Source organism: Phaseolus vulgaris, chromosome 3, assembly GCF_000499845.2.
Source record: "Phaseolus vulgaris cultivar G19833 chromosome 3, P. vulgaris v2.0, whole genome shotgun sequence".
NCBI classification, from domain to species: domain Eukaryota; kingdom Viridiplantae; phylum Streptophyta; class Magnoliopsida; order Fabales; family Fabaceae; genus Phaseolus; species Phaseolus vulgaris.
This window is the reverse complement of record NC_023757.2, coordinates 38,472,914-38,495,940: the sequence shown is the minus strand read 5'-3', so window position 1 is coordinate 38,495,940 and position 23,027 is coordinate 38,472,914. Positions and strand designations below refer to the sequence as shown.

The 23,027-nt window shown below is 30.8% G+C and overlaps 3 protein-coding genes across 4 annotated transcripts; all 3 read right to left on the bottom strand.

Moving 5' to 3' along the window:
* Nucleotides 1-4,126: 4,126 nt before the first annotated feature.
* LOC137807536 (uncharacterized) lies at nt 4,127-7,724 on the bottom strand. Of its 2 annotated transcripts, none has more exons than XM_068608222.1 (5): nt 7,152-7,724; nt 5,458-5,711; nt 4,937-5,027; nt 4,507-4,573; nt 4,127-4,421 (listed from the first exon to the last, which is right to left on the bottom strand). In XM_068608222.1, exons 1-5 carry the CDS (start codon nt 7,196-7,198, stop codon nt 4,368-4,370), a joined length of 513 nt encoding a protein of 170 aa, XP_068464323.1. In that variant the 5' UTR covers nt 7,199-7,724; the 3' UTR covers nt 4,127-4,367. The 2 variants fall into 2 exon arrangements, with proteins under 2 accessions (XP_068464323.1, XP_068464324.1); XM_068608223.1 differs by having other exon boundaries at nt 5,458-5,716; nt 7,152-7,576.
* A 4,683-nt stretch (nt 7,725-12,407) lies between these two features.
* On the bottom strand, nt 12,408-14,210 carry LOC137807535 (uncharacterized). The gene is made up of 3 exons (XM_068608220.1): nt 14,067-14,210; nt 13,468-13,624; nt 12,408-12,745 (listed from the first exon to the last, which is right to left on the bottom strand). The coding sequence occupies exons 2-3, from the start codon at nt 13,617-13,619 to the stop codon at nt 12,598-12,600; spliced, it is 300 nt and encodes a 99-aa protein (XP_068464321.1). The 5' UTR covers nt 13,620-13,624; nt 14,067-14,210; the 3' UTR covers nt 12,408-12,597.
* Nucleotides 14,211-21,469: 7,259 nt separating this feature from the next.
* Nucleotides 21,470-22,566, bottom strand: LOC137807534 (uncharacterized). The gene is made up of 2 exons (XM_068608219.1): nt 22,251-22,566; nt 21,470-22,119 (listed from the first exon to the last, which is right to left on the bottom strand). Exons 1-2 carry the CDS (start codon nt 22,420-22,422, stop codon nt 21,890-21,892), a joined length of 402 nt encoding a protein of 133 aa, XP_068464320.1. The 5' UTR covers nt 22,423-22,566; the 3' UTR covers nt 21,470-21,889.
* Between the last annotated feature and the right edge of the window lie 461 nt (nt 22,567-23,027).

The window sequence follows — 23,027 nt, the reverse complement described above, 5'->3', positions numbered from 1 at the left end:
AATATCCAAATTACATTTTACAGTTTTGTGTTATTTTGAAATAGGTGTTCTGTAAACAAAATGTGTTTTCAGAATAAAAAATTTGGAAGACAAAAAAGTCATTCAAATTTTTTTTTCCATAACACATTTTTTTTTACTTCCAAAATGATAAATCTGGAATGAAGGGACAAAATGATAAAATGTATTTTGGAAAATAGGTTCCGTAGACAACTCAAAAAAAATAATTCAGAAGTCATTTTTAAAAAGGTAACACAATTTTTTCCAAAATATGGGATGAAGGGAGAAATTTGTTGGGTTGGAGGAAGAAACACTCCCCCTCAAAAGATAATCCATGCATGACCATAAATACACACTTTGATTGGGTAAATCATCGTCTAAACTTATGTAAAGCAAATTACCCTATTGCCAAGTTTTGGTTACAATGGATTTGAGAATTCAAAAAATATTTTCCAAACTCTACAATTCAAATTATAAATTATACTTTTTCATAAAAAGTATGCACAAAGAATGCATGGAGGTACAGAAAGAAAACTTCTCAGAAACACCTTCCCTTTCTTGGTTGGAGTTCTATTTGTGGTCCAAACTCTTAGTGGGCTTGGACTTAGATCAACACATCCAGGGCTGCTTCTTCCTGCACCTTCATACCTTCTTGTGCCACCCCCATAAATTTTTCTTATTCCAAAAATACTTTTTTCAATATTCTGGATTACATAATTCGGAAGTCTTTTTTTAGATTCAAAATTAGCTTTTGGATTATGTAATCCGAAAGTCTTTTGTGATTAGCTTCCGGATTACATAATCTGGAAGTCTTTTCTATACATAAGATTAGCTTCCGGATTATGTAATCTGGAAGTCTTTTTTTCAGATGTGTTATTAGCTTCCGGATTACATAATCTGGAAGTCTTTTTTTAGATTCAAAATTAGCTTCCGGATTATGTAATCCGGAAGTCTTTTGTGATTAGCTTCCGGATTACATAATCTGGAAGTCTTTTCTATACATAAGATTAGCTTTCGGATTATGTAATCTGGAAGTCTTTTTTTCAGATGTGTTATTAGCTTCCGGATTACATAATCCGAAAGTCTTTTCTAAATATGAAATTGACTTCTGAATTATGTAATCCAGAATTTATCCGGATTACATAATCCATAGGCTAATTATTTCGAATCCAAGGGATGAAAAAAAAGGATAAAATGGTATTTTCATATTTAGTATGGAGGTGGCACAAGAAGGTATGGAGGTGTAGGAAGAAAGAGTCCACATCCAGTTTTTAACCAAATAAAAATTCTTTTGGTGTGCTTGGACTTACATCAATACATCTAGCTAACCAAACATCTCTTAAAGGTGGGGTTGCATGTGTTTAATTGAAGGGAGGATCTTTGGTTCATGTCCTAAGATCAAAATATTAATGTGAAATAAATTTAATTTCGAAAATCCAAGTAGGTAGACCATGATCTAATCTTTAGAGAGCATTTGCGGTAAACTCACTTAACCAAAACTTGATATGAAGGATTAATCTCATAATTTTTTGGATAATTAACCTTTTATATCTTTCTAAATCAAGTAGAGTTACCCATCAGAGATTTTATATCATCTCCAATCCAAAATCTTACAAATGATAAGTTTTGGATTTTTTAAGTTTTGGATCTTTTCTCTTATATATATATATATATTGTTCATCTCGCTCCTCTCCAATCAATGTGAAAAAGTGAGATTCTAACAATTCAAATTCTTTAGATATAGTATTTATCCTTTCCTTCATAATCATGTTATTGGTTACTTGTCCTCTCTTTAAAATTTGTAGCAATCATAGTACTGTTTGGTATAGTTTTTAGATGGCACGTTTACCATGTCTCGATCCTATACGAGATTACAAATAACTTTAAATTAATTTATAGATCCTTTACCAAAAAAATCTTATTTCTTATAGAAGGTTTTTCTTGGGCTCTCATTATTAGTGTCAAAAACATACTAAAAGTATTTTTAACCATGATATTTAATTTGTGTTAGCCAACGTTAAACCGTCAAATAGTCAATGAAAGAGATGATAGTATAATTATGATAAAATTAATCCAAATCATTTCTCAACGAATCAATTTAAGACCGTATACAAAATTTATTTGTAATTAAAATTGTTAAAAATAACAATAAAGTAAAATGTGGGTTGAGTTTATTTAGCAGAAAATAAAATAAAGTAGACAATAAGATTTGTTTAACAGTAAAAGAAAATAGGTTGACTCTCAAGCTTTTTCAACAATGAAATTTTCATCAATTGATAAATATATCATTCATTCAATCATTTAAACAAAATTTAATTGACCAAATATGCGTCAACCAAAAACAATCAAATCTAATTAATGAAACATGTATCCACTAATTTATTCAGCACCTTACTTGTCTTCTTGCGTGTACTCATAAGATTTTTAATCTTTTACCTCTTGATCATGCACTCAAGAGACTATTCATAAAACTAAACAAGACTTTAATTAAATAGAGTTGAATTATCAGCATGCACACGTTAAAAAATAATTCCTAAAACAACAATTAAACTTAGAAAAAGACCACACGTTTAACACAAATATTAAAGAATAAAACTTTAATTACACATAACTGAATTCATTGTGAAATTACCAGATAATTATTCCAAAGAAGTTTAACCTTCTATGTGAAGGTAAATGAAAGAATTATAACGAAACATCTAAGAAAACTCTAATGTTATATTTTTCAAACGTCGATATAAAATTCTGAAGCTTGATAATTTGTCCTTGAAATTCGATAATTTATTCTTGAAACTTGTATATTTTTATAGGTTTTCCCTATATAAGAATCTCAGAATAATATTTTGCTTAATATATTGTTCATAGTTTCTCAATTTTCAACTTTTTAGAATTCTCAAATTTTTATTATAAACTCTATTTCTTCGTATTTTTACGAAGGATTTGTTTTCAATTTTGTGTGTGAGATAATGTAGATTTTATTTTCTAATTTTTTAACTCAAATTGTATTTTTTATTTTGATTAAAAAAACAACTGACTCTCGCGTATTTCAACCCAGACCGTTTATTTTGTATAACCACTAGACCGTCTACTCTGATTAAGAATACAATATTAACACAAATAACAGTTAATATCAACTTTAAATAAAGATTTATACATTATTTTAGTCCAAAAATGATTAAAGCTGTTAAATTCTATATTCATCCGTCATACTCTAAAACTTCGATAAATTTGTTTAGAGATTGTTCTTTTGCTTCAAATATAAGCGATCGGGTTTAACAATATGCTCCCAAAGCTCTATTTTTCATGAGAATTTGAAAAGTGGATGTTTCATAATATAGACGAATCTTGTAGTTAAGCTGGGAGTGATTGGACTTTTACTTACACCTGGGGTTGGCCTACAGTGGACTGGCCCAACTTACTTTAATAAAGAATTATCAAATAATTTATGCGAATTGCTTTTCCTTCTACTCTTGTGAATTATTACTTTTTTTTTTCAGACTGAATTATTACTAACACATGAAACGAAACTAGATCAATCCAATTTGTTAATATAATATACTAACTTTAATATTGTGCATAGCTAAATTGTATAATTCAGAAAATATAACTCAATTTAAGACATTTTATTGGATAAATTTCAAAATAGAAAATATCAATGTACAGAAATAATATCATTTTATACTACATTAAGTCGAGAAATCTTATCTTATCACTACTAGTACAATATTGTTAAAAACACAATATACATTTTCAAGCTGGGTTGGTGGACTGAAACGAGTAATGAACAGCCATAAACTCAAACAAGTGACACCATCATCTCTTTATACCAAAAGTCCAAAAAAAAGGACCAGCCCCTCCATTTCCCTTAGACAAACCAATTCTATATATAGAACATTTGCCCAAAACAGTTATGTATAAACATACTAAATTTCTTAGTAGTACTAGTAAAGAATTATGCATGGGCATGATATGGTATAAAGCCACTTTCCCAATAAGGAGTAAATAGGAAATGAATCAATAACGTGCAACTCTTAATGTTAAAACTGATAACATATTAAATAGGAAAAACAGATGTCTTTTTACCCCAAGCCATACCATGGAAGGTGTAAGAGGAGAAGGACATGACTCCTGTAATAACTTCTGCATTCAGCAATTCAGATTCGAGTTTGAAAATGGTATAGAGTCATTTACATGAGGGCAAAAACAAAAGGATTGCCTTTAGTGTTTTAAATTACAAAGGAAGAACAAACTTGTGTTTGATCTTTTAATATTCTCTGCACAACTATACATGAAAGCCTTTCACGAGTCAAATACATCATTGAAATATAAACAAACTTAAAAGGCACTCAGTAGTTTCACCTCTCAAAGTTTCAACCATACATCCCTTCACGTTCCCAAACATCCACCAGGAATTCGACCATTTCCTATTTATTGAAAATCAAATTATCAATTTGTAATTTTGCAATCTCACATAAAAAATCCCAGCAAAAATATACACAGGACACTTACAGATAAAGGTATGGACTTGGGGAAAGGTTGTCTAGTCCCAAGCAAACTTTCATAAGTTGCATTCCAACTACACAACAAACACAATGACTAATAAGACATCTACATGGAAGAATCTATGACAAAGGGAAAACAAATATGATGGAGACTTTAGCTTTGTATAAGGCCATATAAACAGAAAATATATCAGCGAAATACAAGCAAAAGGTAAAATTTACAATTTGGCAGTGAATAAGGATGTATTTCGAATTATTGTCCATTGAGGTTAATAAAGAACCGGAAAATAAAAACTTCCGACAGTTATTAAATTACGTGTTCCACCTGCCCCAAAAAAATATAAGGAGAGTAAGCTAAGATCATGGCCCCATGTGTATTTAGAGTGGCTTAAAGAATATTCAGTTAATGGGGCCAAATGTAAATGCAGTTGACATACTTCAGTCTGGGTACTCGTTTTTGTTGGCTAGGCTTGCTAGATTTTTCACTTCCAACCCACTGAAGCCTACTTTCATTCCAGAGAAGAAGACCTGAAATAAGTCACAGCATGTATGTATGATGAAAATGAAACATAATCTTTATTTTCCTCTTAAACAAGGAAATCAGGAAAGTAAATCTTGCAAACAATATACAACGGTATACAGTAAAACCTGATATTACAATAATATATCTATCCAAATTCAAATAATGACCAACAAAGACTAACCAAGTGAAAAATATCATGTCATTTCCAACATTTTTGTCAAGCAAACCTTGGTTACATGATTGGATCATACGGGAAGGGGTGTGATCCCCTACTTGTCAACTTTCCCCTTCCCTATGTAGCTCCCTTAGGGGGAACTGTGATACTACCCAAAAAAGAAAAAAATGAACAAACAAATTTGTGCTGTGCTAAAAATATAGATGAATATTTTAATATTAATTCGTACGGAAAATAGCAAAATCTAATATAGAACTTGCCTGGGTTTACAAATTCAGAATTGGTGCCTGTAGAAGTTCCACCACTATGATAGAGAATTTGATTTAACGTACTGACAGACGAGATACTTCTCTGAGATTGAATGTTGCCATTATCCAGATCACAAGTGCTTGAACTCCAGAAACCATCTGATATATGTGGTTTTCTCACTGTCTGCCCCTGAATTCTTAGTCCCTTTGCCGGCTCATCCACAGCAATAATTGGTGTGGGTTTCATACAACATCCAAAGCAACCACTGTTCTGTATAAATCAAGTTAAATAACAGAAAAAACAAAGGCCAATGTAAAGATAACAAGTGCATGTTGTCTTTATGTGATTTCTTTCTTTTAACCCAGATTTGTTTCCTTAGAAATTACAACTATCAAAATGTTGGGAGTTCCACATTGAGCAGGATAAACTACTTGATGTGGAACTTAAATCTTGACTCTCCCACCTAGCAATCGGAGCTTTAATTGAGAATTAGAAAGGGTTACTAATAGGTTGAAATAAGGCGCAAACTGAATACTGATGTGAGTGAAGCTTTCTCAAGGAGAAAAGAGCTACCACCGAGTCAGGTCATTGAGTGTTTATAGAATAAAGCTTCCATGGATGTTGACCCTTAATGGGAGTGACAATGTTAGGAGTCCAACATTCAGCATTATCAGAAAGAAATAACATTCTCTTAAAAGATATTGCATTGCTTCTCCTAAACCAAAGGAATGTTTTATACTATTGTGTTTCATCCTCATCATGTTAGCAGTATATTAAGGTTGACCCTTTGATATGCTTTTAAACACAACTAGTGATTAATGGATGATGTAGAATACAGAAACAAGCTCCTTTTAAGAAAAATCAATCCGATTTTTTTATGAATACTGTATTGAAGGCATTATCTTTTAAAATATTCTGACCACTTAGAGTTACTCCATTTAAATGTTTAAAAAAAGAAAGAAAGAAGCAAACATGGTAGATAAGATTTCTTCTTTCAGCTCTCTAGCAGACTCTAATAACCAATACTGCAAGGCTAGAAGAATTAAATACATAACTAAGGAGTGCTATAGGTAGAAATCCACTCTTCTATGTTCGGTTCAATCAGTAATTACATATCCACTAATCAATGAAGCTTCAAAAACTAAAATTGGAGTCAAATGCTGCTGAGCCTGCCAATAAAGAAATATTTTTTCTCTTCTTCCATTCATCAATTAATCAGTCATTGGGAAGCAAAATAACATTAAAACGCTAATGAATCTTGGTCGATTTTAATTGGCAAAGCACATCATTAAACAACAACAACCGAACGAACGGCTTAAGCAACAGACACCAACAAGGATGAAACAACCAACGCCAGCTTCAAAATACTACACAAACTGCATTGCTTTGAGTAGTGAACACCAAAACCTAACTCAGCTTCTCAAGATGACAACTTTAATCCAAAAATCCCAAACCTCCAAGCCCTTTCAGCGACCAATCGAAAGGTGAAGGCAAATCCACCCCTAATTGATACAAACCAGAATTTATCTAAGGTTTCGACAACACTCGACAGACCATATACCCAAAAGGCCAAACGGAAATCCATTCATTGAATTGAATCAAACCAAGCAAATTGATTCGAAATACTTACGTGGGCACATATCTATCTGTGTATACAGTATCTAAGAATGTAAAAAAAAGCAATATTGGGAATGGAGGGGCTCACCCCATACAAGCGAAGAGGTCAGTGATCCAAGCAGTTATCATCACCATCTCCACCACCGCATAGAATTTTGAGAGGTGCGAAGTGCGAGAGCAAGGAGAAATGAGGAAGAAGAGGAAGGGAAGTTTCGCAGTGGAAACTGCTAAACGAATGGGTTTGTTACCTTTTATTTTATCGTGTCTGCTGCACTACTGTCACTGTCTGTCGTTTAACGGACGCTTGACATAACACACCACTTGCCTTGCTTCTTTTTTTTCTTTTTTATTCATTGATCCAATATTACCATCATCACAACACACCGTAGTTTGTAACAATACGCGAGTAAGGCTTTGATTTTGGGGTACTGAATCAAGTGAACATAAACCAATTATTACTCTCTCCTTTATTGCCTCTTCCTCTGACCAATAATACCTAAGACCAAGACCATCCTATCGCCACCTCCCACCTCCATTTAATAAATAATCTTCACAATTTATCTCATTCAACGCAGCAACATTTTTGATAGAGACGTCCAACCATCTCTTCAAACTTCATTTCACAATACAACAATTACATTTTTTTCCTAACCAAATATCAAATTTATTAACACACCAACTTCAACATGTTTAACACTTATAATACTTAGAAAACCTGTTTCGGTACATATATCTAGAGATAAAGACATAAATAAATAATTTGTTTTTTTCCATATCTAAATTAGACGAAGATATAAAGTTGAATTAAATTCTTAATATGTTTTTAACAAGAATTGGTTAGACGTCACTCATTATTTAATTATCCATAAATATACAAAAATATTTCGACGCAAACTTTATCTTTATAAGTCTATTTACTTATATGTTTTTTTCAGAAAAAAACACAAATAGCAATTGGATGATTGGAAAATTTGAAAGGCAAAATTGGAGCATATCTAAAATGAAGAGGTTAAAAACTTGTTTATGAAAGAGAGATAAATTAGAGAAGTCAACTCATGTGTTTGATTTCTGAAACCCCTTCAGCATTGGTGATGAAGTGGTGGTTGTGGGACTATAAAGAGTAGTGAGAAATAGAAAAGAAGGGTAGGGCTATAAAGTATTATAGGAATGTGTTGGTGGAGATAGGGAGACAGCTCATTTTGTGCCTAAGTTTCTTTGCTTCTTCAGAACAATATTTTCTTTTTGGTATTCACCATAATTATTTTTCAGCAATAAAACTATCACTTCACACATCTCACCCCCAACACTTTATTTCTTTTGGACTAATCAATTTATTTCTTTATTCTCAGAAATTTTTCATCAACCCAACACTTTTTTTAATCTACTTTTACTGCTCTATGTTTCTTTGTGTTTTCATACCTTTGTTTTTTTTACCAAACACTTTGATTTCCCTTTTAAGGGTTGTCCTTCTGTACTACAGATTTCTATTGAATAGTTCTCAACCAAAAATAATAATATTACAAAAATATAAATTCATTCAATATTGATATAATTAAATATGACAATGGATTAACATGAACACTCTTATTATTTGTCAGGTCTAAACTTATTTATTTTGTCATAAATACTCGTAAATACTTCTACTTTTTTTTATATTTATGTCAATTTTAAATAATATTATTCAAAATAATTTATTTTATATAAGTTTAAATAAAAATTTCTCTTTAAAGTTTAATCTAAATAAAAATATATAATAAAATATCAATACAAATAAAATTAATCTTTTAAAAAATCAAATAAGTTGAACAACAAAGTAAAAGTTTAAATAAAATCAATCTCTTTAAAAAAAACAATTTTAATTCCATAAGTATAAATAAAAAATATAAATTTATAAAATCAAATTCTATATAACTTTTTAATAGTTAATGTGTCTTTTCCCATAACTTTATTTTACATCTTGATTCTTAAAAAAAATATCCAAAAAAGAACAGTAACAATGTGTAGTGGGTGGTATATGGAGTCTAAATACTATAATATTCATACTAGTCTTTTTAATAAACTCTTAGTTAAAATAGATATAGTTATTGTCTATGGTCCATGGCATCTACTAAATGCACTCGGTGGATTTTATTTTGAATATCTACAAACATGATTTTTTTTACCATTCTAACTATAATTTTTTGTAGTGATTTCTGACAACAATAATACATGATACTTTAATTCTAATTTATCCATAAAAAGTTTTACCTTATTTTTCTCAATTTGATGTGCTAAATAAATATTAACTAAATTACTAATTTTATTATGATTTAGTTTTATGAGTACTTTATAACATCATTGTGTTAAGGATAATATTTAATAATTTTAACATAAAAATATAATTAATTTCTCCCTTTTTCTTTTTTCTTATCACAATATTATCGATAAGGTGAAGTTTGAGATCTTAATGGAAATCATTTTGAAGCTGTGGGTAAGAAAAAATTCAGAATGTACATTCGTTCTCTGTTGCTTAAATGAGAATGGTAAAAACAATCTTGATGTGGTGTCTAACCTATTAGGGTTTTCATTATCAACTAATGAGTTTGTGTTTATGAAATCCATCTCAATTTTTGTTATTGAGAGTTTATGATCACATACATTTAATTAATGTAAAGGTAAATAACTAATATACATATTAATTTTAATAACTTTTGTAACCATTTCTTGCTTATGATTCTTAGACATGTAAAACGTAAGATTCTTTAGGAGCACAATAATATGTTACATGTTTTTAAACTTGACTTAAACAATAGTTCATCTCATAACAATAAGGAATAGTTGCAGTTTCCATTAAAACTTAACGTGATTAAGTCATATCTATTAAATTTTCCAACTGAGTAGTTTTAACCATTTTCACTCTAAACAACTTCAAATGAAAACCAATAATAAAATCAATCCATGTTCAAGTAGTTGTCCCGATGGGTCGATTATAGTGTTTTTTCATACTGGTTTTAATTTAATTATTGATATAATTTATGTAAATTGTTCTGAAAATATAGATCAATGATAAAGCTCTCATTGATTAATTAATACTATGAGTTACAACTGATAAAGTAGAACTAATGGTTACTTTTTTGTAACAATTGATTCAGCAAGTTCTAACATTTTTGTCTTTATTACGGATTAAATAAGATTGTTAATTATTTATTGTGCTTACAGTATTTAAACTGATTTAATTTTTGCTTGTTTTCATGTAGAAATATTATTGTGAATTGTGGTTATTAGAATTTTAGAGTTTGAAATTTATCAAGATATATGCTTATATCTAAAATCAAGTTAGAAATGTAATAACAATGTTAACGTTAGATATATCTACAAAAATACGTTTGGATAGAAATTGTATTAAATATTCGCTCACAGTGGTGGTGTTACACTCATATAGATGTAGAATGTATGCGGTAAAAAAATTGTATTAAAGGTTTGTTTTGGGGAACATATTTCATTTTTACAGGTTACAACTATATTTATAAATGATTTTATACTGAAATAAGAAAAAATTATCATCATAAAAGTTGTAAGTAGTAGAGGTAGATGTTATCTATCTAATAATGTTGATTTAAGTGAAAAATAATGGTAAAACCCAAGTTTGTGATGACTAGGTTAAAAGTTTATGTTCTTCCTTATTTTATCCATGATCATTGAGCTAGATGTTGAAGTCAACATAAGTCATAGACAAAAAAATTAGTTTCAAACAACACAATAACAAATTTTATAAGATGAATATAACTTTAGAGATTGTATTACATTTTATAAAAGATGTAGAAACAAATAGGAAATAAACAAGATAACATCTAAAACTTAAGAGATGTAGTGATACTTTTCATTGTATAAATCTTGTGTGATGGAAAAGTATATAGTGAGATGTGTGAGTGTAAATGACATGCTATTTTATGATAATATATGCTTTGAATTATTTGCGTTGATGAGTTTACATGTATTGTTGTGAGTGATAAAATTGTGTTTTATACAAGTTTTTGTGTTTTGTTTGTTGAGAGAAGTATAAGAAGTGACCAAATAATGCGAAAATCCAAATTATTATTGGTTCTAATAAATGACCAAAATGAATGCACGCAAAATAATTTTTATTTTCTTCTACCTTAATTTTAATAATTTCTTTATAAGGTGAGATTTCTTATTCACGATTGTAATGAAGAACAATCAAGTCCAATTATACTATTTACTTTATTTCTTTTAGATTTTATTTTATTTTATACGTACACGCGATATATCTACATTATTTACCTTTTATTTTCAAAATGTATTATTTATTAAATAGAAACATTTTAGAGGCAAAATAGTGTCACAATTATTAGTTCAATAATTTCTTTTTTCTTTGATCTCAAAATTAGAATAGTATTAAGAATCGCCTCCAAAATAAAATTAATCATAATTATAAGGTACATTTAATTAAATTAAATTGATTCTATTTCTCAATTAGTTTTTCATTAGAGATTCTCATTGTGAATTTTGTTTAAGAAGAGGACGAGGGAGAGAGAAGAAGAAAAGGAAGAAAAAAAAGAAGAAAATTCAAGAAAATAAGACATTATAAAATAGCAAAAAATTAAAGACGTTGAACAAGATAATCACATAATTAGCAATGTTCAAGATAATCACATAATTAGCAATGTTTCTAAGTCTAAGATTTTATAACACCGTTTCATACTTAATTTTTTAAATTTTCTTACTATCATATCAATATATTTTAAAAAAATTATTAGACTTAAATAAAATTTAAAATTACGACTTTTTTAGATAATCTTCATTTATTATTCAATCGTTTTTTTTCTAACCCGCAATTAACAGTTTTAACTCGTACTTTTTAGAACTGTAAATTCTAGTGATGTTATCCACCGTTCTCTCTTTCTCCTTCAGTTTCATCGAATTTTATGTACCACATCTCAAATCTTGACCGATTAATAATAACGCTAAAAATTTAGTTTTTCACACTTATAAAGGTTGATGAATAATCTACAATTCTTATTTAATTCATATTTGAATAAATAGAAATTAAATTTTAATAAAGTTCTTTAAATATAACTGAAAATAACATTTAAAAAATAAAGATGTTAAAAATAATATTCAATACTCATATTTTTTTAAAAAAAGAACATTCTATTTTTAATATATACTATGAAAGAGAAATAACCTATCTTTCTCAAAGAAAAATTAATTATTATTCTTTTTACAAAAAAAAAGTTAATAACAAAAAATGGTTTAATATTATTATTTAATTTTAAAGTATAAATAGTTATCCTAAAAGCAAAAATTTATCGGGTATAGGTTTATATAGGAGAAAAGTCCTATATTTGCCAACAGTTTCTGATGACGTATTCTTGATGTAGAAACAAAAATCGAGTAATACAAAGTAAGTTTGAGACAACTTCATCAACCAATACAAAGAAAAGACACAGGCTTAATCCAGAACCGTTGACTATCTATCTCTTCACGGTTATTACTTGTAATGTTTGGACTTTTAAGGTTACTAATTATTTTTGCTATTTCGTAGAAAAAATTTTGGCCAATCCCACCCTCCATCCATACAACGTAGATAAGCTATGCCTTTGAGGGGTAGCAGAAATCAGACTTGGTCTCAAAATTTGAGAGGGCTTAAGTACCATCTTGCAGCTACTTGTCTCCGAGGACCTGAATTGATTTCAAAGTTCAGCAATCAATTAGGGCAGCATTTGGATGTTCAGAAGTTAATAATTAAGAGAATTCAATAATTGTTTTCAGCATGAATTTAACAGGTATTATATTACGAGCACATGAAACATAAATCGGCCCTCTCTATGACAGACTGAAAACAAGCACAGTACAAGAAAATTCATGCTGATCCACAACAACATTGGTCAGTGAACATCCATTGCAAGTGAAATATGGAGAAAATTGCAAAAGAAATCATGGCAACACACCCTATTACAAGAAAATAGTCTGTACACTAACAGTGAATAAGGATTTTATTCTGTCATTCAATCGCAGATTGTTAAGTAATAGTCAATTTGTTAACTTTTACAATAATTATCCTAAGACTCTTCTTACTCAGATTCCTAATTTGTTGACCTTTACATTTTTATACTGAAAGGGCATAGAAGTTAAACTTACTGTTCGGAAAATAGCACATGCACACTGGTTAATAGAGTGCATAATCAAGTTATTTAGTGGGAACAGCATGTAATTCCCTCAATAACAAGGATCATGTTCAAGAAAATGCTAAAAAAGAATATATTGCTAGTATTCCTCTTGCAAGAAAACTAAAATTGAGTTATAATATGATATCCCTAAAAACCTACTGCTCGTTATACAATTTATCCACACCACATGGCAATTCAGAACCAGAAAAAAGAAAAGGAAAACAGAACACATACACTGGAGGAGATGGGTCTTCACTTGCAAATGTTGTCATGCCTTGCCGTTGCTTGTGCTTAGGGTTCCCAGAGCAAATCACATAGACACGTCCTCGACGTTTAACTATCTGACAAAATTCACACATCTTCTTCACAGATGACCGCACCTTCATGGCTTCTGAAGAGGAAAAACCAAGAGGCAAAGATAAACATTCAGGAACATATTAAACAACACCTTCTAAGGGTTATAAAAACAAAACATTCGACAACCAGCAGATGAAAATATGACAATTGAATCAAGCATATAACTATCAATTTTAGTATACTAACCATTTTGATTAGTAATATAATTGTGCACCTAAGGAAACAAAAACGGCTGAAGCAAACCAAATGATGAGTTTTTCTAATAAATCCCTAATCGATGTATAGTGCGAGATTGGAAGTTAAGAAAATTGTGTGTAGGTATAGAGTCACTAATAATCTTCTTCTAATCAGATGTATAAGTAACAAATTGTGCGAAAATTGAAACGAAGGAAGAAAGAACAGAAATACATGGGTCACAGAATAATTGATAAAAGTCGAAATGAAATTGAGAACGGAAGCGTGGGAAAGAGACGAACCTTGTAGTGAGAGAGTGTGAGAGAGTGCGCGAGAGGTGAAGAGAGAGGGTATAGGGCAACTGAAACAGCTATGACGAGATTTCAAAGCGGTGTCGTCAAAGGTGAGGGCAGATGGAGAAGCAGAAACAAAGTTTTGGGCTTTGGGGCAACAAAGGCATAGCAGTTTCTTTCTGCACCCCTACATTTTTTTTCCTGCACCGAACAATGTTATGTAAAGACTAAACTATCCCTATTATATTTTAAAACCCTAAAATTCACTTGAACTGTATTTATTTTTTTTCATTCCGGATTATGGAATCCAGAAAAATTTCTGATTGGCACTTTCGATAAAATTCCAGATCCACCAATCCATAACAGAAATATACATTCTGGATTCAGAAATCTATAATTCAAAAAAATGCATTTCAGATCCATCAATCCGTAATAGAATTGGGTTTCTAGATTCAACAATCAAAAAATTAATAATTTATGCAAAATTTGCTTATGGAATACTCCCTCCTCCAAAAAAAAAAATGATTCAGTTCCGGATTTATTAATCCATAGCACACTCCCAGATCTCAATTTCCGGTAACCATGGTGTCCTTTTTCAAATAAACGGTCAAGGTCAGTTTCGGGATTTAGAAAATTGTGCGGGTGCAGGAAGAGAAACGTAGGGGTGCAGGAAAAAGAAGCCTAAAGGCATATGGGTTTTCGGCCAAGGATCAGGCCCACTATGCATCAGTGGGTATAAAGCCCGTCATCCCCTCTTCCTAATACGATTATTTCAATTATAATAAAATAATTTTCAATCATCATAATATTTTTACATAAGAGAACATAATACCTAATTTGACACTGGGTTTTATTTGACGCGTGAAATTAGAGTTGTAGTTGTTCATTGTAATTTGATTCCAATTACCAAAACTTAAGTTACTTGTAAAATTATATATTTTTCCATTTGAGCATTTAGAACGAATAATTGCATAAATAATTTATTTATATTAATTTTTTGAATCATAAAATGCTACATAGATTAAAGAATCATACGCAAAAAAACATTTTAATACTAAAATCGTTCATCTAAGTGTTTAATATAATTGTATGGGTTATTATTAACCTGCATCTTAATATTTGAAATATTCTACTAATACCCCCTTTAAAATGCAAAAGAAATTAAGCAAATTTTCATAAACAATTATACTTTATATTCTCAAATAACAATTTTCATTAAATAATATTTTTTTTAATTTGCAACAACTTTCGTAAGTACCCGGTTTTGAAATTTTGTATAGTTATATAAATAATTAGAGTTTAGAATTTTACAATTAATTTGAATTTTATTTTTTGTTTTGATATCATTAATCAAGAGCAATCATGAGCAAAATTATGTTGATTTTGAGAGAAAATAATATAGACGATGTGTGATTGAGATACAAGAAGGATAGCTTGACAAAGGTTTTGGTAACAGTATTAAGAATGATAATCATAATTAGTTGTAATAATGTAAGGCGAATTGGTGGTGGTAATTGATGTTGTAATTTATGGTTGAGATAATAATAATAATAATAATAATAATAATAATAATAATAATAATAATAATAATATCTATAATTTATGATTTATGCTAATTATGAATTGTTGTGGATAATGGGAAGCAGAGCAAAATTGAACATGTTTAGTAAGGAGTGGTGGGTACAAATATGATAGGTTTGCGAGCCTATGGTTTTGGAACAGCGCAACCAACTAATGTGAGGTGGCCCAAGGCTAGGTGGTAGACCAGCACTAATTTTCTACACATTTATAGATATATCGCCCAAATTTGTAGCATCCATCTCCAAATTGGGAGGAGATTACAATATAGCCAGAGAGTTTGCTACACATTAAATAATTTTTGGCTTAATAATGAAAACTTATTCAAAACTTCGTGTATCTTCTTCTAACTTATAAGTAATGCCACATGTTTTACAGAGTTATGGGAAATAATACTCTATTCTCGAATCTCGTCAAACTCATAAATATATACAAAGGTAATTATAATATACCATGACTAGTATTATAAATAACATAACAAATCTAAATAGACAAATATATCAAGAAAACAAAATTTGATGAGATATCATAGTATAAAATCCTTTTAGAGTAGTTATAAAGACTTTATACAAATATTTTTCTTGAAATATGAATAGTAAAGGTTCAACTTGCGAAAAAAAGATAAAAAAAATGTTTGGAATCCCTCTGTCGACATTTAAAATCAAACAATCAATTTTTATCAAACATTTCATTTAAATTGATTCAACAAACTATTCAATACATCCATTAACTCATTCAATTCCAAACTCATACACATTCTACAACATTTACTATATCTGCAATTTCATATTTTAGTCTCAAACAAATTCTAATCTACACAAAAACAAGAAATCTTGCAAGAAAAATTGAAATTGGTGACCACATCACCCCCACATCCAGATCTTCTAGCTTAGGGTTCTATTGACAATTTAAACTAACTTTCCTTACCTGAACTTAAGCAGATACTCACTAATAGCTCCAAATCTACCAAAAGCTTAAAGATCACTTAACCTGCACCAAAGAGTCATGATCACAAATCTAACTATACCACTAGGATCTTGAGCTAACAAAGACTACTTATGAAGATACAAACATCACATGCAATATGAACTAAGGGAAAACCTAACCAGATCAAAACCAACTCAAAGGAAAATGAGTCAAGAATGAACTTACTCTATCTAAGATTTTGATCGGGCAAACTTGTAGAGTTCGCTGTCAGAACTCCAATGACAAACTCCGATCGTTGATATGATGAGAGAGAAGGTCAGAATTTTAGAGAGAAGGAAGATGAAAGGAAAAAGGAACTTTTTATAGAGATTGTGGTTCTTTTGAAATGAAACTTGAATAATTGAATTTTCTATTTATATGTTCTTTTTATTTTAATAATAAAATATTCAAGTGTCTTTTAAAGTATAACACTTATATTCTTAAACTATTTTTCTCGGTCCTTACAAATATAATAGAAAATATTTTTGTAAATTGAAATAATTTTATTAAATATATTAAAATTTATGAAAATAATATTTATTATTATATTCATTTATTATTTTATATAATTATATATGTTTTCTTGATATTATAATTTATTTATTTATTTTCATTATTTACAATTATATGTTATTATTAATAGTATAATTAAATATATTTGAAATTATTAAATAAATTTATGTAATATTTAATTTTGTATAATGTAATAAAATGCATATAGAAATGTATTTTGGTAAAATACAATAATTCTACATGAATTAACACAAATCTCTTCATTTGTGTGAAGAATGAAAAAAGGTCTCCACCCTCTCCCCCATCCACTCCCCCACTCTAAAAACTATTGAAACAAACACAAAACACTCGCTCCCTCCTTCGTCCTCGTACTTGGAATAAAACACAACATAAGAGTCTATCATAATCGAAATTAGTAGAGCCTATTTTGCCCCTTGCTTTCAAGCCCCCTTATTTCTCACGATCAATGTCCTCGACAAGAAAGAGTGTGTTGAAAATGTCACATTAGTTGGAGATATGATCAAATTATAATACATACACGCATATATGTGAGTACAAACATTATTTTACTAAGTAGATTTTGTAAGATTGAGTTAGACTTAAATTTTATTACCCTAAAATGATGTTAAAGCCATTATGAATATATTTTAGGCTTAAGTTTCACTAACTTAATATGATATTAGAGTTATTAAGAGCATTTACTCGTTACTTGACATAAATTGAGATAAAACACAAATTTCATAAGTGTCAAGTATGAAAAACAATCACGAGTACAAGTTTTTACTTAAAGAACATTGAGAGTTTCTTTTACTTAAATGATGTTAGAGTCATTAAGAGTCTTTTTTAGGCTTAAGTTTCACTAACCTAGTATGATATTAGAGTTATTAAAATCATTTACTCTTTACTTGCCATAGATAGAGATAAAACATAAATTTCATGTGTCAAGTATGAAAAACAATTATGAGTATGATTTTTTACTTAAAGAACATAAACAAATAGAGTATGGTCAAATTCACATCTCTTTCATTATCTTACAATCCCCTATTTGAAAAAAAAAATGTTTTTCTCTACCCACATACTAAATAAACGTGAACGAATATCATTATACTCATATTCGTCAAAATTATGTGAATACTCTTACATTTAACTAGAAATTTATATCAATAAAACATTTTAATGAACTTATTTTTCATTTAGGATCTTTAAATTAAAGAAGTGAGATTGTTGGAGACAAAAGTAACAATAAAATTTGTTTATTATTTTTTTATTGATGTTTAAAAAACATATTTTATTTAAATGTATAACATTAAAATTAAGTAACTTATATTTAAATTTATATTTTGGACTTATATTTTATTTATTATTAAAATATTTGTTTAACCTTTTTAAGTACCCATAAATATTTGTGGGTATTCACAATTTTTTTAAAAGTCACATATAATTATCATAATTGGTGTGGTGCTTGCGTATTCACAGACAAAAACAAGTAACTTTTTTTACATAAAGAACAGATCAAACACAACCATAACTGTCATAGATAGAAAAGGTAAGTTGGGAGAACATTATTGGGGAGCATTGTTTATTATTGTACATAAAAAAAGAAGGAACGGTTGATAGCCTACACTTAGGTAAAAAGCATTGGATCTTTTCATCACAAGATGTTAGGTAAAACACAACCATAGCATGACCCACATGAAGAGAACCCTATGTTTCCGAGAAGCTTCCTTCTTCTTCTTCTTCTTCTTTTTCCTTCTACAAAACCATATACAAAAATTAAGTTGATGAAGTCACAGAGAAAGTGAATCTATTATGGATCGGTCAAATTTGCATATGTCACATTGCTTTGTAGCTGCCGTTTGTGAATGGGAGGGTGTGTCACGCCCCACCCAAATTGGCTTTTGCCAACTAAGTTTCGATTAGTGATCACTTAAAACTCCCCACATCACCAACCACGGGGAATATTGCTGCCAATCAGAGTCTCAGAGGTAAAGGGTCACCACGACCACCAATGATTTGATTAATTGATTATATGAAGGTGCACCTCATGTTTTGCATAAAAAAACCTTATTTTGGGGAATCCGTTGTGACTCTAGTTTTCAAATTACAGCCGTCTAATGAAGACCAATAATATGCTTCCAAGTTCCTAGGACTAAAGAAACCAAACTACATCCAAGAACGGTGTTGAAATTTTTGCATTATTTTGTCCCCTTCCATCAAATACATTTTGTGGACTATAAAAGCTAACCCTATTAGGATAATTAGACAAGGGATCATGGCCAGGTAGAATGTTAACTCACCTATAACTAATATGTCGATTGTCAGTAACTATTTTTTTGTCAAAAAATGCTGCGTTAGATAAAAATTTGTGAGAAAAAGTGGGAACAAACCATATCCTCACCTATCACTACTCCTATCCTTTAACTTAAAAGTGTCAAGCTTCTTTTCCAACATGAGATTTCAAGGTTGGGCCATTCATCGTCAACTTTTCTTTTAGAGGTAATATGGAATGGATAATGGGTAATCAATTTCTCTCATGTCTGTTTTCGCAGATGAAAGAAAGTTATAAAGAAGTTGAGAGAATTCCATAATTGCAGCGATTTGCCCTTCTTTAGCCATTGTTTAATCAAAAGAGCCTGCCAAGGAAAGAAATAATAGTATATTAATGCAAGATTGAGAACTTTTCCGGACCTGGAGAGCCAAATTTAACTTTAAAATATTTTATATTCACAAATCACATGGTTTTGTTGTCTTCTATATTTCAAACTGAATGATTGCCGCACTGTCATGCTGCACACTGCCTTTATTTTTATTATATAATTCATAATTTTATCCCTTATTACCAAACAAGCTGCCCCCAGTTCAAATCAGAAATCCTTGTAAACAGACCAGTTAAACTTATAACTAAGTGGTAATTAGCGAGCCAATATTATCAAAACTTTTACAAAAATAGCACTACTTTCAAAAATTAGTCTGTCGTTAGTTTAGATATCATCACAGATTTACCCACGATTATGCAGAGACAATTACAAAAAAACGCAAATACAAGTTTTTTTTTCTGCTTTTTCCACCCAAAAGAATTTACCTTGGATTGTTTCTCCTTGGGGTGAAATATGATTGGTTCAAGTTGCAGCCAGTAGCACGAGAAGTTCACATGGGTTGTCCAATGATAACAGAAGCATGTTGGAGTGATGAGAGGGGATGCAGACATGGTGGTGCCATTCCAATTTCTCTTGTTTCTGATTGGTTGGGCTGATTAGTCAAACACTGAATGTGTTTGTTGGGCTACCGACCCTTTGGAATTTTGGAACATGCAACTACTTTCACGCCAACAATGCGGAATAATTTATTGCTGAAAAAAACTAAAATAAACTATAATGACGTAAGATACAAAAAAGAGAGTGAGAAATTATGGGACGCACAGATAGGGTAAGAGCCCCCACACACTGCTAACTCGTAAATTTGCTTTCGAATACATGCAGGGCTAGAAGGAATGAGACAAAGGAGCTTATTTAAAGATTCTGTTCCACAGTGAATGCAAACCAAGTTACCTAACCAAATTTTCGGTTGCCCATGTTGCTCTCTGGAGCCCTTCCGCTTTGCCTTGTCTCCAACACCCAATAGCTATGTGTCTTAATAAGGTGGTTTTGGAGACAACCCAACAAATTTCAGATTTATGCAATAGGTTCTCGCTTCCATCTTTTTCCCCCTTTCCTTTTTACTGCTGGGTAACGTGAAATTCAGACAGACACTTAAGTCTTGTTAGTGGAAAAGATAAAAAGAAACAGTGGATGATTTCACTTGGGTCCTGAACTATTGATGATAAAAAGAAAAGGAGTAAATTCAACCTTCAAAAATCGGGCAAATTTGTGTCTCGGATTTATTTTTTTGGGGCGTGAGGGAGGTGTGTTTGGTAGATCATCAACTTTCAAATTGGGGAAGTAATGGACTGTTTGTTAGATTTAATATTATCATGAGGTGAATATGAGAATTTGTTTAAGTGACGTTTATGAGGTTAGGTCAATGTCAGTTCTTAAATTAAGTAATGCGTTGTCTTCATGCTTGCTTGTGGAGAAAGAAAGGCAACTCTGTTTTGCCTATGATCATTTTCAGGTTACAACAAGAGAGATGGTACTTTCACACTCTTTAAAATTTATATTCTCATTCAGCAACTACTTTTATTAATTTTTTAATAAATAATTTAATTTATATTTTAATTAAATAACTTAATTTAATACTTTAATTTTAAGAAGGCGTTAATATCTCGACGAATAAAAAGCACAACATTTGGTAAAATTATCCCAAGCATGGCAGAGATATGAAGGAGAAAAACAGAAAGTTCAAGGAACTGCACTCCATCAATAAAAACCACACAGTTCTTTCTTTACTTTCAAAGTTAACACAAAAGAATTGTTCTCTAACAGGAAAGTGATCATTAAATAAAAGCTAAAAAACAAAGTCTTGCAATTGGAATTTATAAAAAAAAAAAAAACTAGTTCTATTTACAAGAAAAATGAGTAGAATCTGCAGAGAAATGGATGTGAGGAGCAGAAATTAATGTGCAGAGGGGGCAGAAGAAAATTATCCAAAAATATGAATAAAATCCTCTTCACGATTCACAAGGCACTACACCCTGTGTCCAATCACCTCATCGAAGAGAGCAACCGTGAGGGTTTGTGGGGGACCCTCCCGCAGCAGCTTCTACACTAGTTGTTATAAAAAAGAAAAGAGAGAAGCATAATCACAGAATATTCACTCCAGTCACAGAAAAACCAAAATCAACAAGAGTAGGCCAATCGCTGGGCCACCCGATCCCTAAGAATTCCATTATACAGAGCTACCCTGTTCGTGGGCATTTCTCCAACCTTCATTTCCTCGTTGAAACTCTTCTGAGCCCTCTTCGATCGGGAGATTCGGTTCCTGAACTCTTGTCCGTCTCTGCAGGACTCAACCACGTCCTCCGCGAAGTGCACGCGTTTAATCTTCTTCTTCTTGCTCTTCTTCCCAGCTGCACAAGAACCCCACAAGGCCACAACAACTGTGTCAGCAAAAGATAGCAGTGCAAAAACAAAAGACAGGTTTTTAGGCGTGTGTTTGTGAATGTGTTAGCGTGGAGAAACAGAGCGAGGCGGGACCCACCGTTGGATATGCAAGATCGCAGAACCGGCGGCGGAGAAGGAGGGATTTCTTGAACGGCGAAGTGGGGAGGCGGAAAAGATTTCTGCAGGCGGAGAGCGAGGAGGATGACTGTGCCGGAGACCGCCATGGCGGTGGCGACCGCCACCCCTTGCGCGCTTATCATTGAACACATGGGTGAAAGAAAGGAAAGAGAAGTTTTGGGTTTGGATGAATGAATGGGTTGTTGTGAGGAAGTGGAGAATGAGGAATGAGAAGTTCTTGTTTGTGGGGATGACCAATTTTATATAGTAATGGGTGAAGTATAAGTGCAGCAGCAGTTGCCAGCGATAATTACTATAATATATTATGATATTCTTGTAATAATATTTTAAATAAAATAAAAACGAGCACTGTGTATTATTATTAACTATTAATATTAAACAAAGCAAAATGGCAGTCAAATATGAGGGACACGGTCATGTCCTATTGCTGCTTCTTTATCTGTTTACTGTCGTATTCATCGCAACTTTGTGTTGCTGGTTCCTTATAACATCTCGTTTAATTATCTTATTTATTTTTTAATTTAAAAATATTTAATTTTAATTTTATTATTTAGTAACGATATTTTAGAAAAATAAAAGTTGGTGTTGAAATAGGAAATACTTCATAATATGTTCAAAATATATGAAATAAGAAAGTATATATCATCTTTGTAGTCAAAATAGTAACATGTATAAGTTTTGGGTCTGGGAGGAGAGACTCTGCATATTTGTTCAGAAAGGTAAAATTGAAAAACAT

Bases quoted from the DNA above. Each gene is read 5' to 3' on its own strand.
- LOC137807536 (XM_068608222.1), bottom strand. From the start codon at position 7,198: ATGGTGATGATAACTGCTTGGATCACTGACCTCTTCGCTTGTATGGG. The intron at 4,574-4,936 runs GTATGTCAACTG...TTTGTTGTGTAG, and splicing joins AAACGAGTACCCAGACTGAA to TTGGAATGCAACTTATGAAA. The intron at 4,422-4,506 runs GTAAGTGTCCTG...TTCAATAAATAG, and splicing joins CCAAGTCCATACCTTTATCT to GAAATGGTCGAATTCCTGGT.
- LOC137807534 (XM_068608219.1), bottom strand. From the start codon at position 22,422: ATGTGTTCAATGATAAGCGCGCAAGGGGTGGCGGTCGCCACCGCCATG. The intron at 22,120-22,250 runs GTGGGTCCCGCC...GTTCTTGTGCAG, and splicing joins GCGATCTTGCATATCCAACG to CTGGGAAGAAGAGCAAGAAG.
- LOC137807535 (XM_068608220.1), bottom strand. From the start codon at position 13,619: ATGAAGGTGCGGTCATCTGTGAAGAAGATGTGTGAATTTTGTCAGATA. The intron at 12,746-13,467 runs GTATGTGTTCTG...AAATCAATTCAG, and splicing joins GAAGACCCATCTCCTCCAGT to GTCCTCGGAGACAAGTAGCT.